Below are 18781 nucleotides of genomic sequence, written 5' to 3' on the forward strand. Positions count from 1 at the left end.
AGCAAAGCGAACGTACAGTTCTGCAAATTCAAAATTCAAATCGTTTTCGTTCGGCAGCCGAACACATCAATCGGACAACGCATGGGGGCGTGGCTAAAAGTGATGGATACAAGGGAACGGGAAACGAGCGAGAGAAGGGTGCGAGGCAATGTTCGCTCGGCCCGTCGGGCAACGATCGCTCGTGTGCATTCGTGTACGGTAAGCTTCGTTCTGTTGTTTCGTTGGTGTGATTTTATTCTTGCGAGGCATGGAAAACATCAATGCGGAACTGTTTTCTTCGTTTTATGTGCAATCACGTAATTATGGAACGAAATAAAAAAAGTGAAAAATTAAACAGGCACTTTTCCACAATTGACAAAAGGTTAGCTGAGGAAATTCCAAGTGACCCTGGCTCTGACCATTTATCCCGTATTGAACATGTACAAAATACAATATTTCTACATCCAGCTACTGTGAATGAGGTAAGGGTAGTCATTCTATCCCTTAAAAATAAGAAGGGCTGTGGACCTGATAATTTCCCAGTAAGTGTCTTGAAAAATTACCATGACAAATTCTCTACCATACTTAAGGAATATTTTAATTACATTTTAGAGACTGGAACTTATCCTGAATGCCTCAAAATCGCAAAAGTTATTCCTGTTTTTAAGGCTGGCGATTCCCATGATGTAAACAACTACCGTCCAATATCTACTTCAAGTGTTTTTAGTAAAGTGTTTGAAAAACTTCTTGTGACCAGAATTGTAAATTTCCTGAACCAGCATGACATACTTTATAAGCTGCAATATGGTTTCAGATCCGGTTCGGGCACACTAATTGCCATCTCAGAATTAGTCGACTCCATTATATCTAAAATTGATTCCAAAAATATTGTGGGAGCATTGTTTTTGGGCCTTAAATAAGCTTTCGATACATTGAATCACGAAATATTACTATCCAAACTAGACAAATATGGAATAAGAGGAACAGCCAATATATCCTTCGCAGTTACTTAGAGGGGCGGAAGCAATTTGTAGTGATTGAAAATACCAAAAGTGTGTTAAGAAATATTGATATTGGTGTACCACAAGGTCCGTTACTTTTTTGTTGTATGTTAATGATCTCTGTAACTTACCATTAAAAGGCACAGCATGCATATTCGCTGATGAATCAGCAATTTTCTACTCAGCAGCATCAACTGATATTATCATTCAACAAATTGAAAATGACTTGAAATTGTTATCTAAATATTTTAATACTAACTTGCTCTCACTCAACTATACGAAAACCAAATTCATGTTATTTCATTCTTCACATAAAAGATTACTTCCGAATATTGACCCAACGATAAATGGAAATCTTATTGAGAGGGTAAAATGCTTTACATATTTAGGGATCTACCTAGATGAAACTCTTTCTTGGAGTCGTCACACATAATATCTAGAGAAAAAAGTTTCTCCTCTTTGTGGTATCCTATGGAAATTGAGAAATTTTGTGCCTCAACATGTCTTATTGAAATTTCACTTTGCGTTTATTTACTCTCATATTAACTATCTTATTATAACATGGGGAAGAGCTTCCTTGTCAAATTTACAAAAAAACTTCAAACTTTCCAGAATAGATGCTTGAAAAATATTTTAGACTCCCGTTGCTCTTTCCTACCCAACAGCTCTACACCTTAAGAGCACATAACATTCTTCCGTTAAAAGATCTTTGTGATTTACAAACTATAATATATGTCTACGACAATTTACACACGAGTTTCAGTAATCAAAACATCCATTTTACAACGGGATTGCGTACTCATAACACTCGTCAGTCAGATTTGCTACAACGTAGCCGATCCGTGACATCCTTAGGTCAAAAAGAATATCATTTATTGGTCCAACTAAGTACAATGCCTTGCCTAATTCCACGTTCAAAATCAAAGTAATACAGCTATTAAAAGAAAAATTGAGTCGTTAAAAACCGTCGATCAGTGACCAGTTTTCTTCTTTTATAATTAAATTTTTGTGAATTTTTGTAGCATTTTAGTTTCTTTGTGTGTTTTTTTTTATTAATTATTTAAATTATAATGTCTTATTTTATTAAATGTTTGCTTAATATTATTAAAATCAAAAAGTGGATATCTTTAAAGGAAATCTGTTTTCCATTGAGATCCATGTAGTATTTAATTTAGTATTATCATTACATTTCCTCGCACTAAATTTAAACATTTCAGTTCTCAGCATGAGTAAAATTTTGCTCACGTTTTTTTTATTATTTTTTGTTGCTGCCAGACATGCTGAGAACAGTAGCGTCCATTAACGGGGGGCTCTAATGAGCTTTTTGGTGTGGGGGAGTGTGGTGGTCCGCTACAAAAAAAAAAGATAAAATCAATCTGCACACATCAAGTTAAGCTCGGAAGAAATCAGCCGAATGATTCTTTCCGAAGCGAGTTTACGCACCGCTGTTCTACATACACCTACAAAATGAGGGGTGTTCAGGTTTTTTCTATGAATGCACGATACTCAAATCATAATATTTTTTGCAACTATTTACCCCATGGGTGGACAATATTTCCACTCAAGTAGCCTTATTTTAAAACAATCGGACAGCAGAAAACGTATTTTAATACGTATTTCTAGATAGGGGTTTCTCTAGTGTGCGTAACCATAAATTTCACAAAAAGTCTTATTTTGAAGCTCGTAGACAACAAAAAATCTTTTTCTTCAGCAATTACCATTTGTACTAATTCGAGGTCTTTAAAATTTCAACACATTTTGGCCCTCGAAAAAAAAAAATGATTGCATAAATTCAGGGTCAATAATTGTTAAAAACATTTTTGCCTGCGAGCTATAAGTTTTATTTATTGTTAAACACATTGTTTATTGTTTATTTTTTTTTCTGCCCACTAGCTTCAAAGTTTGGGAATATTGGCAAAATCTAGGCCACCTATGATATAGAAGGTTCTTTGAATTTACCGCGCACTGTAATCCAGGCAGCAACCAAACGGGACGAGAGTAGAAGCTTGACGGCTGCTAAATCCCGGTTTGATTTGTTTGAACGCGACCTCTATTTTTGTTTCGATTTTGGCTGAGGTTTCGGAATCTGAATTGGGGCATATTTGCCTTCGGTAGCTGCCCTAGTTATTTTTTGCCGCCCGCGCAAAAACACACAAAATCGATTCTTAGGTCGGCACATTCATTCTGAATAAAAGATGAAATAAGCTTTGTCACCGAAATAGGATCTCATTTAGCAATCGTTTACGGTTGTGAGGCGAAAAATTGCAACTGCAAGTATTTCATCAAAATTGGAAACGTTTCCAATCAGTCCTTAATTTGTCTACTTGTGACAATTCGGCACCGGTAAAGCCCAGTGTGTTCACCAGTGATTCGAAGAGATTTGTTCAACTGGGAAAACACCAGAATGCATAGTTTGCAGCACTCGTTTTTAGACGATAGGTATGCCACGTTCCATCCACCGGATGCTTCTGGGGGTGCAAAAACTAGACACTTTCATCTCACGCAATCGAACATTCAAAATTCGACATCCGAATAACTGGGCCAAAATCGAGGTGGGGATCATCACATCATACACAGGATCAAACCGGTGCTTGAATGGAATGTGTAGTATCAACAGAATGTTCAAAACGCCCACCAGCACCAGCACATTGTGGGAGCCCTCCCAGTTCGCTAGAATGGTTCATTCGGGATGTACTCGGATTTGATTCTACGGCTCACACTAGTATCAATAAGTCTTATTTTTACAATTTTGAACCAGCCTGGAGGGTGAAGACACACAAAAAATGGATGCGATTCTGTGTGCCCAGCAGAGTTGATTACGGCTTGTTCCGTCAGCCCATGGATAATAGCCATTTGAGATGCATAAATGCATCGGAATAAAAAGCTAAGCAAAAATGGATTTCCACCGTTCAGTTCTTTTCATCGGGAGATAATACAGTGATAAAGTTGATTGATTGCAGTTCAATTGGATTCATTCATTCGTTGAGTGGAGGAGCTCATCTTCGATGGAAACGACAACTGTTACTACGAATTCATCGGTTCAACCAGATGCGAATGCTTATAATTTTGTTAATATAATTGAAAAAAAAAATCATATATCCCTGAACAAGAATTTTTAATGCTATAGATTTTATAAGCAAAATGGGTTGATTTATTGAAGGTTTTTTAAAATGATATTAACGAAAATCAAAAATCACCGAATAGCAAATATGATATCTAAATACTACACTTATTTTCATTCTTTTATATCTTGATATTCATTAGAGTTGAGCATAATAACGCTCCAAAGGTAAATGAAAATTTATCAGATCAATTTAAAAAGGGCTTAAGTAGAAAAACTGTCATACTTCCGGTTTAGTGACCATTTCTCGAGTGAGCTTTAATTGCATCGTAAAAAATGTAAACAACCAGTTCTATTAAAAAAAAACTACAACAACTGACATAAACTAGTCGCAACTTTTTCCATTTAGAATATTTATAGTCTAGACAACATATTTAACATGTGAAATACAAAATTTCAAAGTTGCAGCTGTTTTCTCTGAATTCTAAAGATGACGTAATGAAAGCTCACGTGAGATTTGATATCTTTTTGGTCTTCAATATTGGTAGCTTTTGTTCTACTCAAGTCGACTCTAGTTTCAAAAATTGGTAGATATGAAGAACATTCAGACAGAACGAAAAACTTTTCTTGGCACTGGTTGTTTTGCACCTTTGTGAAGAGCAAAATTTACTGAAAGGTTGAGGTAAATGATTCTAAACTTAGCTGAAGTCAAAAATTTAGGACCCATTCCAATCGACCCTCAACTAGAGGACCTATTTTAATATTCCATTATTCAAAAATAATTTGAACAGCATTAGAAATGTTTTTCCTTGAGCTTCATTTTCCATCAACAGATATTCAGTTACCTTTTTTTGGAATTGAGTGTGTTGTCATTGAAATTTATCATCTTTAGTAAGAAAATAAACTGATTTTAACAATTATTATTTACTTTACATTACATTCTTTACAACTTTGTCAAAAAACTAGCTATATGAAAAACAATTATTGCAAAATGATTATAAAAAGGTCATTTTTTAGGCATGATATCAGATTAAGATTAATCATAGTAACTTCAGCTCTAGAATCGGTTAGAAAGGTATCTTAAGCGTTGTGATGTCACGAAAATTTTATTGTTTTTCAGTTCATGATTCCTTCAAATGTCACATATTGTCGAAAATTGGGGATCTCTTCAAATTTTTTGAGAGGATGCATTTTTCAGAATAAATCGGTTTAGAAGGTTGTGAGTTAAACCCGGGTAAAGAATGACTTCTAACTTCAAAATATAGTAACTTTTTAAAAACAAGTTTTACATAACAATGCTCTTCAATAAATGAATTCAAATATCAAGTTTTCAACGAAATTAAGAATAATAATTTTTTCGCATAAACGCGGTTATTTTAAAACGTCTCAAAAAACAAAAATATAAATTTGCACTTGATGAACACTTGATTCGACAATAAACAAACAATCATAAACATGAAACCTTCATCGATTTTTTTAAAGAATATTTGTGAATCATACAGCAGGTAGTGATATCTGATTTGAATTAAAAATCTTGCAGGTAATTATCTGAGGTTTAAAAAAAAATTGCAATAAGAACAAGTTATTCTGTATAAGACTGATAAAAAGCGCTAATAGCTTTATTTCTAACATTATGTTCAGACCCCGAAAGATGCCTACCGCCTTATATCGGTACTATCCGGTTTTAGTAAGATTTTAAAAGCAACTATTTCTCTTCCCAATCTCAAATTTCAGTCCACAGATTATTAGGAAATCCAAAATCAGATCTCTAAGTTATTTTGGTTAACATTTGACTTTGATGATTCTGGCTATGGCAACACTGTCCACAGCGAGATGCCGCACCAACACCCTCAACGAGATGGTCCAACGGCTTTGTCTAAAAGCGAGCACTGAGGAGAAAACCACGTTTCATATTTGCTCTACAATTATTTAGTTTTTAGATTTCAATAAACGTTTTAATGTTATTCTAATTCACACGATATCTATTACTGAAAGACGTAGGGGAACATGCCCTATTATGCGCCACCTAAGCGAATCGCTGATTTTCTATGTATTCCACGTACAAATTGTGTTAAAAATGAGTGTAATCGTTGAAGAAAAGTGTTTTCTACAAATGCCTATGATTTATCATTACTCAAATTGCTATAGTTTCTTCAAAAACTTGATTTTTAAAAACCATATTCAAAGCCACAGAACAAATTTGTGTTGCGAATACGCGCCGCTGTGTATTCAATACGCGCCTAGCAGCCGAACACTCCCGAGAGCAGCCGAAGACCGAAAACACACCAATACTTACAGACACTTTGACTGAAAAGAAAATCAAAATGGACTAATACAAATTTAACAAAAAATGAAAAATAGAGTTTTTGGGCTGAATTAACGCTCAAAACATGGTTTTAGACTTTTTGTTCATTTTCAATGAAAATTGGCCTTTTTAAAAAAATTATGCTATTTTCAGCCTACTACGATTGGCGCGTTATAACGAGCGCATGGGCCGTGATAGAACATACCCATGAAAAGCATACCTTAGCGAGTTCAGTATGATTTTTTAGCATATAATCATAATTTAGATTCTCTTCTATCGATGTGTCAAAAAATATTGTCATATTCGTTTTTCTCTGCTTGGTGACACCTTATTAAAAGTGTTTTAAAATTTAGATCGAAATGGAGAAAAACCTCAATTGTGAAATTAACACGACACAGGGGCATTTTAAGGAAAAAATCATACTTGCCATGACCAATCACAGCATTTAAAACAAATTGGTATTATTTTGTAGGCTTGAAATTTTTCAGATTCTTCAAAACAAGAGTGGCGCGTATTAGCCACGTGGGGCGTTATATGAACTTTTCCCCTAACATAATTCGGCGACGAGGAATTTTCCGAATCGAAGTAGTATCGCGTCGTTTACCGAGTTTCGATTCTAACCTAGAATGTCGAAGACAGCGCAGCAGCCGGATCTCACGGCGATTTTGGCGCAGCTCACTGCGTATTTGGAGATCCAGTCCAAAACCCAGGAGGCTCTCCTTGAGCAGCTATCCAAGCCGAAGGACAACGAGTTCCTGATGGAAACACTTTCCAACACCATCCCGGAATTTGTTTTCGACCCCCAAGGCGGACTGGTTTTTTTACAAGTGGTACTCCCGGCACGAGGAGGCCTTCACCAAGGGCGGAGAGAAGCTGGAGGATGTCGACAAAGTGCGGCTGCTCGTGCGAAAGCTGTCTCCGGTGGATCACGACCGCTACGTAAACTACATCCTACCGAGGACCCCACCGGACGTTTCGTTCCAAGACACGGTGACAACACTGAAAAAGATGTTTGGGCATCAAACGTCCGTGTTTTTCCGGCGGTTCCAGTGTCTGCAAACAACCAAGCGGGATGCGGAGGATTTCGTCACGTACGCCAGTACCGTGAACCGAGCGTGCGAAGATTTCAACATCCGGGCAGTCACTTCCGACCAGTTCAAGTGCCTGGTTTTTGTCGGCGAGACGGTTGCGGATCCGATGACATTCAAGAAGCTGTTGTTGGAGTGCCAGCGTTTGAACAATCTGAAACACGACACTGCTGTTATAGAAAATCCAAAGGTGGCCGTCAAAGCAATTCAGCAATCTCGCAGCAGTACTCACGAGTCGGGAAAACCAGAATGGAAATTCAACAACAAGAATCCGGCCAAAACAACCACACGACGTCCGTGCTGGCAGTGTGGCAGATGCACTTTGTTGCAGACTGCTCATATTCAAAACACACCTGCAAGATGTGCGGCAAAGTGGGGCACAAAGAAGGATATTGTGCTTGCTGCTCCAAACCATCCGTGTCTGGTGAAGGTGCATTACAATCAGCACCAAATGCCGGCAAGAAGAGGCACAAGAGGAAGAAAGGTGACCGCAGGGGAAACTCAAACGGAGGGTACGCTATCAACAAACAAGGTGTCATCGGAGACGTTCACTGAAGTTCTAATCAATAACGAACCGTTAGAACTCCAGCTTGATTGCGGATCGGATTCTACCATCATCTCCAAGAATTCTTGCTCGGCAATCCAAACACTTTTCCGACTGAACTTAAAGTAGCCACAGCATCAGGCAAACCCCTGCCGTTGGAGTGGGAGTTCGAGTGTGACGTCACGTTCAGAGGGACCACCAAGCGTTCCGTGTGTTATGTCACTCCTGTGTACGGATTCAAGGTTCTCGGAAGCGACCTGATGGAAGCTTTTGGGTTGTACGATATTCCGATCAACGATTTCTGCAAGCAGCTCGCAAGTTTCGAAAAAATGTCATCGAGTAGTGCCTCACTAAAAGAAAAATTTCCGGAGGTATTACAAGACGGCCTCGGGCGTTGCACAAAAACGAAGGTGCAGCTGTTTCTGATCGACGGAACGAAGCCAGTTTTCAAGCCTAAGCGGCCAGTTCTTTTCCACTCACAGGGACTGGTCGAAAAAGAACTCACTCGATTGCAGAAGTTAGGAGTGCTGGAACCGGTCGACTACTCAGACTGGGCGGCACCCATCGTGGCTGTTCGAAAGGCTCAGCGCGACGCAGACGGAGATCCGGTGGTCCGCATTTGTGCGGATTATTCAACGGGATTAAACGCTATGCTTGAGGCAAACAAATACCCTCTTCCTACCCCCGACGACATCTTCGCCAAGTTGGCAGGCTGTTAATATTTTAGTGTGATTGACCTGTCAGACGCTTATCTACAGATGGAGGTAAAGGAAGACTCGCAGAAGCTGTTAACGATGAACACCCACAAGGGGCTTTTCAAGGTAAAGCGTCTACCGCCGGGAGTGAAACCCACTCCTCGGGCATTCCAGAAGGTCGTTGACAACATGCTCGGCGGCCAGGAAGCAGTTGCATCGTTTCTCGATGACGTGCTGGTATTCGGTCGAACGCGCTCTGAACACGACCGAAATTTGGAACAAACTCTGCAACGGATCCAAGATTTCGGTTTTCGGCTCAAAATCGAAAAGTGTAAATTCTACATGACGGAGGTGAAGTACCTGGGCCACATCATCGACTGCAACGGTATCCGCACGGACCCGGGGCAGGTGTCTGCCATCTCGCAGATGCCACCGCCAAAGAATCTCACCGAGCTGCGTTCATTCTTGGGCGATGTAAATTATTACGCTAAGTTCATCAAGGAGATGCACCAGCTGCGTTGCCACTCGATCGACAAGGAAGCCCTCGCGCTTGTCTACGCAGTCACGGAGTTTCATCGAATGTTGCTGGGGCGAAAATTTATTCTTGAGACAGACCACCAGCCTCTGCTCCGCATTTTCGGATCACACAAGGGTATTCCGACACACACGTCCAACCGACTGCAGCGAATGGGACTCATTCTGCTGTGCTAGGTATCAACAACGTTCCCACGGCGAAGTTCGAGTACGCGGATGTATTCTCAAGACTCATCGATTCGGCAACCAAGCCGGAAGAAGAGTACGTTATCGCTGCTGTGTACCTCGAGGACGACATGTCGGCGGTTCTGGAAGACTCCGTTGGCAACACACCTGTCACTTCCAAGATGATAGCCGCTGCTACCGCTCGTGACAAGGTGCTCAAGAAAGTGGTCCAGTACTTGGAAGACGAGTGGCCGGCTTGCGCAAGTGAAATCGACAACATGGACGTGAAGGCTTTCTACCACCGAAAGGAGAGTCTGGCCTTGACACAAGGCTGCATTTTTTTGGTCAACGAGTGGTGATGCCGGAAATATACGAGAATCGAATTTTGCAACGCCTGCACCACGGTCACCCGGGCATAGTCAGGATGAAAAGTCTGGCTAGAAGTTTCGTCTTCTGGCCACACATCGACAAGCTAGTGGAGGAACAAGTGAAACAGTGGCCTGAGATTTACCCAACGACGACGACGACTGCAAGAACCACTATCCAATTTCTTCGAAGCACGTTCGCACGCCTTGGCCTACCGATGGTGATTGGGTCGGACAACGCTGCTCAGTTCAAATGCGACGAATTTGAGTCCTACTGCAAAGCGAACGGAATCACTCACATCATCACCGCGCCCTATCATCCGCAATCCAACGGGCAAGCGGAACGCTTTGTTGACACCGTAAAACGAGGAATGAAGAAAATCAACAAGGGAGAGCCACTGCAGGAGACACTCGACGAGAATCTGGCAACGTACAGGTCACCACCGAGCGGAACAACCGAGCTAAAATCACCAAGTGAACTGATGTTTGGGCGTCTCTGGGCGTTCTCCGACCACCATCACCACCGATGGTTGACATGAAGGCGGCTGCTGAGAACGACCAGAAACGAGAGTTTGCACCTGGAGACTTGGTGTATGCGCAAGCGGAACGACTGGTACTGGGAGGTAGGCAAGATCATCGAAAGGCTCGGCTCGGTGAACTACAACGTGTGGTTGGACGGCCAACGGTCCGGGCTGATCCGATCGCATATCAACCAGCTTCGTCCACGACACGAGTCAGCGAATTCGCCGGTGCGCGAACGCGCTGATAGCCTTCCGCTGGACATTCTCCTGGGCGAGTTTGGTTTCGCTCAACCGGATAACATCAATCAACCGAACATCATCGAGCAACTTGGTAACAACGACGGGCCAAGACCAGCGGTGACCCAACGGTCCATCCGGCGGGCATCAACAGGAAATATACATCCGAGTTGTATTCCTTTGCCAGCGACGACGGTCACAAGGAGCGGTAGAGAGGTCCGACTACCACCGAGGTTCGATCACTACGTGATGTCTAGAAGGAGATACTATGGCAACACAGCGATATGCAGCGCCAACACACTCAACGAGATGGTCCAACGGCTTTGTCTAAAAGCGAGCACTGAGGAGAAAACCACGTTTCATATTTGCTCAACAATTATTCGGTTTTTAGATTTCAATAAACGTTCTAATATTATTCTTATTCGCGTTATCTATTACCGAAAGACGTAACAATTCTCTAGAGCTGTTAGTTATTTAAAGTAGAAAAAATAAAGTAGGTAATATCTGAAAATATAAGCATATGAATAACGAGAGAGAGTGAGACACATGGGCCATTTTTGATTAACTTGCAAGTATCGTTTACATGAATAGTTTATTTTATTTTTGTAGGTATGTTAAAATTTAATAGCACATTGTTTCTAAAACAAACAAAATTTTCACTTCAACTTAATTTATTTTAATTTAATTTCTTTTTTTGATAGGAGTTATTGTATAGTAGGTTCCTCTTTCAAGTCTTTCACTGCAATTTTGTTCTGAAACTTGATAGAAATAATATTTTTAATTTTTAATATTTTTTTCTGAACAGACAGATTTTTCATGAAAGATCAAAGTTCTAGGTGGAAAATAGCATCAAACAATTTAAAACATGCATGTTGGCACGTAGCACCTAAAACTACAATTGTCATACGAATTACTTTAATTGGGCCGAGCGATACAAGCGATATGCGTTGGAACAAGTAGATTTAATTAAAATTCGATGAAATTCAACTGATAAACCCACAAGATTGATATAAATATGGCTTCCAGCTGAACACCTGAGTTTAGGAAGCTTTCTACCATGAAACCCAAAAGTCTACTCAACACTCATCTGAAGCTGTTTATTTTCACTAAATGTGTGATGTTACTGGAATCAACAGAAGTAAGAATTACGAGACATTTATTTTTTATTTTTTGATCATTTTTGGTAACTTTCTTAGGCCCGAATTGGAATGGATGTGATTGACATCACCGATTGCCCGAACAAGCCCCCATTAAAGGGGTTGGATCTCTCGAATCTTTCGTTCTGGATGAACGAAAAGGGTGAGGTTATCATGGACGGTAACGTAACATTTTTGGTGGAACATGGCGCCCCCTGGTCTGTGAGTATAATGGTCTATTCAATTAACTGGTTTTAAATATTCCAAATCAATCAATGTAATTTTACAGTGGATAATGCACACGCAACGTTTGGAACGCGGAACGTGGGCGACAGGAATTGTGAGAAAGAGCGTGCCGGATTTCTGCAAAAGTTGTCATAACCCTTTGGAGTTGTGGAGCGGGCTGATGAAATACGTTAAGATCCAGAAATGTCCGGTTCCGGCTGGGGTTTGATATTTTGCAAAAAAAAAATGAGTGCTGTCCTTTAATTTACCTGTTTTATCGACTTTCAGCATGTGGAATCTTTTGATCGGGTTAACTTGGGATCTTTCGGGGTCAGCGTGCCAACTGCACTCATAGGAGAATGGAACCTTTTCATAGAAACAACTTTGGGTAAAAATTATCATGATTGTTTTATGGTCGAAGGATCTGTTCTTGAAATTTAATCATCTTCAATGGAAACAATGTGCTAAACAATTTAATTTGAAGTTTGAAAGCAAATAAATACAAGTTGACTGAAACAATACTGAGAGTTTCTAGGATTTTGAATACTAAAAATATTAGGGTTAGAGGATTCTTGCCAAAAGATATGAACGTTGAAAAAAGATTATTAATGATAAAGTGGCAAAACTCAAAAAAAATGATGACAAGAACTGGAAACATGAACATGACCGGGTTTCAGAATGAAGGATAAGAATAAACAATAGAGTAGCGGTACTTGGTGCGAAAATATAAATGAAAACCATTGATAGTAGACAGATCTGGTGGTGATCTGGTGAACGTGGGGTGCCCGAGAAATTGAAGAACGGTTGCTATTAACCGAATGAATTTTAGGAATTATGTTCGTCATGTTCTGTCGTGAGACAGAATACTATGTAAATAAAATAATGATAGTAGACAGTGGAAAATTGTGTTGGGGTGGCAAAAAAAAGAAAAAAAAATAATAGTATTAAAGGTTGATGCGGTCAAAATTTGGTCAAGTGAAAACGCGTGTAAATGTTTATTTGTGTAAAAACATCAACGGACCACATGTTGATCCTAATGATAACTTAATAAAATAATGAGTTAAAAACTAGTTAAATCTACAAAGTTCTCGAAACCATTAAAATTTTTCTTCGGAAAGTAGTCCTTGAAGCGTCGAAGTCGAAGTACTCGGCGAAGCGGTTGAAAGTTCTCAAAATTCCAATAAGAGCGCTGTTGGCTCCGTAGTTATTCAGCCGGATGGGAACATAGAGCTGTAGATTTTGGTTCCTTAATCCCCGGGGTCGCACACTGAGAGGAATAGCCTCCAGCAGCATGGGAGCGTCAATCCTCGACGCAAGGAGATCCGCTACGACAAGAGCACGTGCAGCGTTACGACGAATTTGAAGCGTGTCTAAATCAATTAGGCGGCAACGGTTTTCGTAACTGGGTAAACGAAACGGATCTAACCAGTTCAAGTGTCGCAGGGCATACCGTATGAAACGCCGCTGGATAGCCTCTATTCGTTCAGCTCCGTTCTGGTTAAATGGGCACCAAACTGCAGATGCATATTCAAGCGTTGAGCGAACTATGCTGCAATACAAACTTTTTAGACAGTACACATCTTTAAACTCCTTTGTTACGCGAAATAAGATGCCAAGACTTCTAGACGCTTTATCGACGATGTAATTCGTATGAGTCTTAAACTCCAGCCGGTGGTTTAGGATAACGCCCAGATCGTTGATGTGGTCCACCCGGGCGATGATTTCGTTCCCAAGAGTGTACTCTGCGTGAAGAGGGTTCCGCTTGCAAGAAAAAAGAAATGACCGCACTTTTGCTGTGGTTCAGAGGCAAGCAGTTGGTGTCACACCAGTGAGCGAAGGTGTTGAACTGCCTTTGCAAGAGATCGATATCGTCTTGGCCATTGATGGTGTGGAAAAGTTTGAGGCCGTCGGCCTACGCAAGTTTTGGGCCGTCCAAGAGAGTGAGAACATCGTTAAAATAGATGACAAAAATTATCGGTCCCAAGTGGCTTCCCTGGGGCACACCTGAACAAGCGGAGAATTGTCTTGAAAAGTAATTTCCAGTTTGAACAGATAACCTTTGTCCCGTTAAATAGCTTCGAAACCAGTCCAGTAGGGAACCACAGAACCCTAAGCGTTCGAGTTTAGCAATAGCAATATCGTGATTTACTTTATCGAAAGCAGCAGACAGATCAGTATAGATGGCATCAGTTTGTGACTTCATGGTGAAGCTATCTTGCACGAACGATGTAAAGTTTGTTGTCGTGGATCGTTTCGGCAGAAATTCGTGCTGATCATTGGAAATGTATTGTTTTTAGGACGAGAAAATCGGATCCAGATCAACCAATTCGAACAGTTTTGCTATCGAACAAAGAGCTTATATTCCGCGGTAGTTTCCCTTTTTGTGAACAGGGAACATGTAAGCTTCTTTCCAGAGCGAGGGAAAGGTTGCGAAGTCCAGCGAAGCTCGAAAAATATGTCTGATAAGAGTCAGCAAGTGTTGCATGAAACGTTTCAAGAAGATAGCTGGTATCCCGTCCGGACCCGTTTAAATCGGTGAAATCGTTTATTTACAAAATCATATTAAATTTCTTTTTCAAGTTTAATTAGTATATAATTCAGGAAAAATATTCAGTTAGGCTTCCGCTTTTCCAAATCCGAATTGCCGGGCCTTACGCTTAACCCCTGCCATCAGATTTTGTACAGCCACCATGTCCACCTTCTTCGCCGCAAAAAAGCCAGTTTGCCTTGAATTGGTGCTCGTCCTTAGCAGTTTTTTTGGTCTTCTTAAGGTTCCGCCTGACAATAGCCCAGTATTTCTCAATTGGGCGGAGCTCTGGCGTGTTGGGAGGGTTCTTGTCCTTGGGAACCACCTGCACGTTGTTGGCGGTGTACCACTCCATGGCCTTTTTACCGTAATGGCAAGATGCCAAATCCGGCCAAAACAGCACGGAACAAGCGTGTTTCTTCAGGAAAGGCAGCAGACGTTTATTCAAACACTCTTTCACGTAAATTTCTTAATTGACAGTCCCGGAAGCTATGAAAATGCTGCTTTTCAAGCCAAAGGTAGAGATGGCTTGCCAAACCAGATATTTCTTCGCGAACTTTGACAGTTTCATGTGCTTGAAAATATCTGCTACCTTTCCTCTTCCTTTTGCCGTATAAAACTCCTGTCCCGGAAGCTGCTTTTAGTCGGCTTTGACGTAGGTTTCGTCGTCCATTACCACGCAGTCAAACTTCGTCGTGTAGAGCCTACGGGATCGCGCTTTGGCCGTCGTATTTTGTTTATCATCGCGATTTGGATTCACTACCTTCTTGTAAGTCGATAGTCCGGCTCGTTTTTTGGCTCGATGCACGGTTGTAGACGATACACCCAGCTTATTTGTGGCATCTCGAAGAGAGAGGTTAGGGTTTCGCTTGAAACTACCAGCAACTCTCTTTGTCGTCTCAGTGGCTTCCGGTTTTCGATTTCCCCCCAATCCAAACTTCCTGGCTGTCGACAAACGTTCCCCAAACACTTTTATTACATTTGTAATGGTTGATTTGGCAACTTTTAGCGATTTTGCTAGCTTTGCGTGCGAGTAGCTCGGATTTTCGCGATGCGCGAGCAAAATTTTGATACGCTGCTCTTCTTCCTTGGACGGCATTTAGACAACTGAAGAGTGAATCCCAAAATCAAAATAGGAGCAACGTTTTATACACACACTCACCTTCAAGATTTTTTAAGTGCAAAATTGAAAGAAATACGTCAAGTTGATATTGACCAAATTTTGACCGTATCACCCTTTAACTTAGTATAAAACTTTTCGGTTGTTATCCTGAGGGTTATCCAGCCACTCTTTCCAAAATTTTGGTGTTTCAAAATCGAACAAATGTCCATTTTCAAGACTATGTTGTGCTAAACCTGTGCTTATTTGTTTTGTAGATACAGTTGTTTAATGTTGTTTTATGCGTTTTTCTAAAAACTGGCTTGTTTCATCGATATATGATTTCCTACATTGTCCACATTTAATCTCATATACAACGGTTATGTTTTTGTTATTTGGAATTTTGTCTTTTGTTTTTGTGAAAATTATATTCTTCACCTTGTCTAACCGTTGAAACGCAACATTGATTTCCAAGTGCTTCAAATACCTAGATAATTTTTCTCCCAATACCTAGATACAAGTTGGTTTGTGGACCTATTTTGGACCACCCTTAAACTCAATAAGTTTTTTTTTCTAAATTTTACTATATTCCCGACAGTGATTGATGCGCAATTATGCAAATAACTCAGTTTATCTTGTCTTTTCTTATTCTTATCGTTAAGTTTTGTTTGTTCGATAAGAATAGAGTAAACACAGAAAAACTGCTCTGTTATATAGTGTGTTTCAAATGTTTTGAAAATTCGTACAGCACACTGCCATTTCGACGAAATTTGTTCTGCAGTAATGAATACTGGCCTATCTTCTGGTTCAATTTTCGGAACGCAAATATTATTCAGGCTACCCAATGATAAGTTAAGAAAGTCTGACATCATAAACTCTGTGGCATTAATTGATGCATTTTCTCTTCCAAAACCTTAGTGGATTTGATTCAGTTCTGTAGAAAACATGGATTCATAAAAGATAGAAATGTGGAAGAATTGTGCTATTTTTTTACCACCTAAAAGCCGATTTTTTCCACTGAAAATTTTTGTGTTATCTTTAAACAACTTTGTTCTAGGAAAAAAATATCGTTAGAGTAAAATTTTCATCAGTTTAGTTTTTGAATTGCATAACCACAGGGGCTAAAAACTAGATTTATAGTACTTATTCGTTTGTAATTTTTTCACATTTCAACAATTTTTCCCAAGTTTTGAAACATATTATATAGCTATAGTTGAATTTATTTTTTGTTGAAATTGTTCTAATATTAACTGAGATATTTCAACTTTTACTGAAATTTAACTCGTTGCATATTTGCAAATTTGTTGTCTTTTTTTGTTTCAAACCCCTCCTTAAGATGGGCTTTATATTTTGTCTCTTCTACCTAACCAAGTATATTTTTTTCTCGAAAATCAACCCTGAATGGTTGTAACTATGAGACCAAACTGTTTCATGAAGCCTCAAAAATAATGTTTTTTTTTTAAATTGCTGCATGTCCAGTTTTTTCAAATTTTCCATCTTCGCTAAGAGCAATCTTCGATGAATTCGACAAAAATGAAAGGTAAACTGTTCTGATTTGTCAGATAAGCCTGCAGCGTGACTGTTGAGAGAGTCGGTACTACCACTCGATCATCTGTAACGTGACTTTTCCGACTTTCAAGCATCCATTTTCACAACGAAAAGGTAACGCAAATAAGTGCCCAAAGATGTCCCGTTCAAAGGGGTAGCAAGAAAAATTCAAATTGAACGTAAAACATTAAACAAAAATGAATTTCTGCTCCTATCGCTGTCACAATCTTGGTTCGTGAAAAATATAATTTCCAATCATAAATCAGACCTTCCGTCTTTTTCGCGCCCTGGAACTGTCCGATCCTGCTTTTGACTGCTGCTGTTGCTGCTGTAGCTACTTTTCGGGACACAGGCAGCAGGAAACAGGAAGAATGTGATGCCTTTGGAATTTCAAACGACCGGGTTATGGTCGATTTTGTCGACGAGCAGTTTGTTTTATTCGCCCGGCGGCCATCGGGGAAAAATGTTTTATTCTTCGCATCGAAAGACCCGTCGAGTTTTCCTCCACTCACTGGAGTGAAAATTTCGGGTCATCGGCAAACTTCGGCAAATGGAAACACACGTTTTACGGGCATACAGGGATGTGTGTGTATGTTTATGTGGGTGGGCCTCGTCGTGTGTATCCGTATTGGGTAGGTCAGCAGCATGGACTCCAACCAAATGCGTCGACAAAAAGTTACCCCTGGGGAGAAATTTTCAAATTGGATCCGAAACAGTGGGACGGAGTGGGTGATATTAATGATAACGTTTATGGGAAAAGTTTGTCCTGGAAAGTTATGGGTTTGGTCCTCGGCGCCCTCAGCAATTCACTAGATCGACACCACCAGCTGATACGGGCAGGCAAGACGAAAACCTTTCAGAGCTTCCGGGTTTGATTGGTGTTGTACAGCGCTGCCGCTGATTTCGTTGGCTCCGGAAGGCCCGAGCTAGAGCAACTCAAATGAACCATCCGTGTCGGCTCTGGATTGTCCGATTTGCTATGGATTTCATTAAAACTTGTACGTCAATTGCTCCGACGCAGGGGCCACGGAAGCGATTGCATATGAATAGGAAATAACCGATTTTAAACAGTTTGCCTTCAATTGGAACTGAAAAGCCTTTCATCAACTTGAATTTTCAGCGAGAAAATTGTATTTTGTTGTTCTGCGCAGCCGAAGCCGTTAGCAGCAATTGACTTTCACATTGATAACTTCCGTTGATTTAAATCCTTCTTTGATCATAAAAAAATGAACTCACGTATTTGAATATTTTAATCACTAGAGTATAATATTCTACACTCTTTAATGACATGTTTTCAAAGCAATAGTATACTCTCAATTTTTTAGAGTTATTTTTTTCCAAAATGTTTGTTATGTGTGCACTTGATCCCTTGAATACAATAAGATATATTTTTCTTCTGAATTAGTGTTGATCATTGCTAAGCCCAAAATTTTTACTATTTATCCAATGAATTATATTAATTCAATAATTTCCTGAAAAAAAAACTTAAAAAAAACCTTGAACTAAAAATTTGATAATTGTACCTTTATGTATGCAATAAAGGACAAAATTTTAGAATCCTTTTTTTCTGACATTTATAAACTGTGCAATGAAAACTAATATGAAAACTAATATTGCAACAAATGTCAATGGAACTTTTACCTTTAGAAGTTGTATGATTTTTGCCTAAGTCTCATTTAACATAGTATCATATCCTTTAACTTTTAAATTATGTATCACGTTTTTTTAGTCCCACGAAAAAACTTCTAATT

At 39.7% G+C, this 18781-nt stretch overlaps 2 protein-coding genes across 2 annotated transcripts in view; one reads left to right on the plus strand and one right to left on the minus strand.

The window, feature by feature from the left end:
* The window catches only part of LOC129758141 (B-cell receptor CD22), a 504009-nt gene that overhangs the window by 247325 nt on the left and 237903 nt on the right, over positions 1-18781 (minus strand). The window lies entirely within an intron of this gene.
* LOC129758146 (uncharacterized) lies at positions 11555-12307 on the plus strand. Its single transcript, XM_055755611.1, has 4 exons — positions 11555-11633; positions 11692-11853; positions 11921-12079; positions 12145-12307. Exons 1-4 carry the CDS (start codon positions 11613-11615, stop codon positions 12295-12297), a joined length of 495 nt encoding a protein of 164 aa, XP_055611586.1. The 5' UTR covers positions 11555-11612; the 3' UTR covers positions 12298-12307.

Source organism: Uranotaenia lowii, chromosome 3 (assembly GCF_029784155.1).
Source record: "Uranotaenia lowii strain MFRU-FL chromosome 3, ASM2978415v1, whole genome shotgun sequence".
Taxonomy (NCBI): Eukaryota; Metazoa; Arthropoda; class Insecta; order Diptera; family Culicidae; genus Uranotaenia; species Uranotaenia lowii.

Excerpts from the sequence above, each read along its gene's own strand:
- LOC129758146 (XM_055755611.1), top strand. The coding sequence starts at position 11,613 with ATGTTACTGGAATCAACAGAA. Across the intron at positions 11,634-11,691 it reads TGTTACTGGAATCAACAGAA|GCCCGAATTGGAATGGATGT; the intron begins GTAAGAATTACG and ends TAACTTTCTTAG. Across the intron at positions 12,080-12,144 it reads AATGTCCGGTTCCGGCTGGG|CATGTGGAATCTTTTGATCG; the intron begins GTTTGATATTTT and ends ATCGACTTTCAG.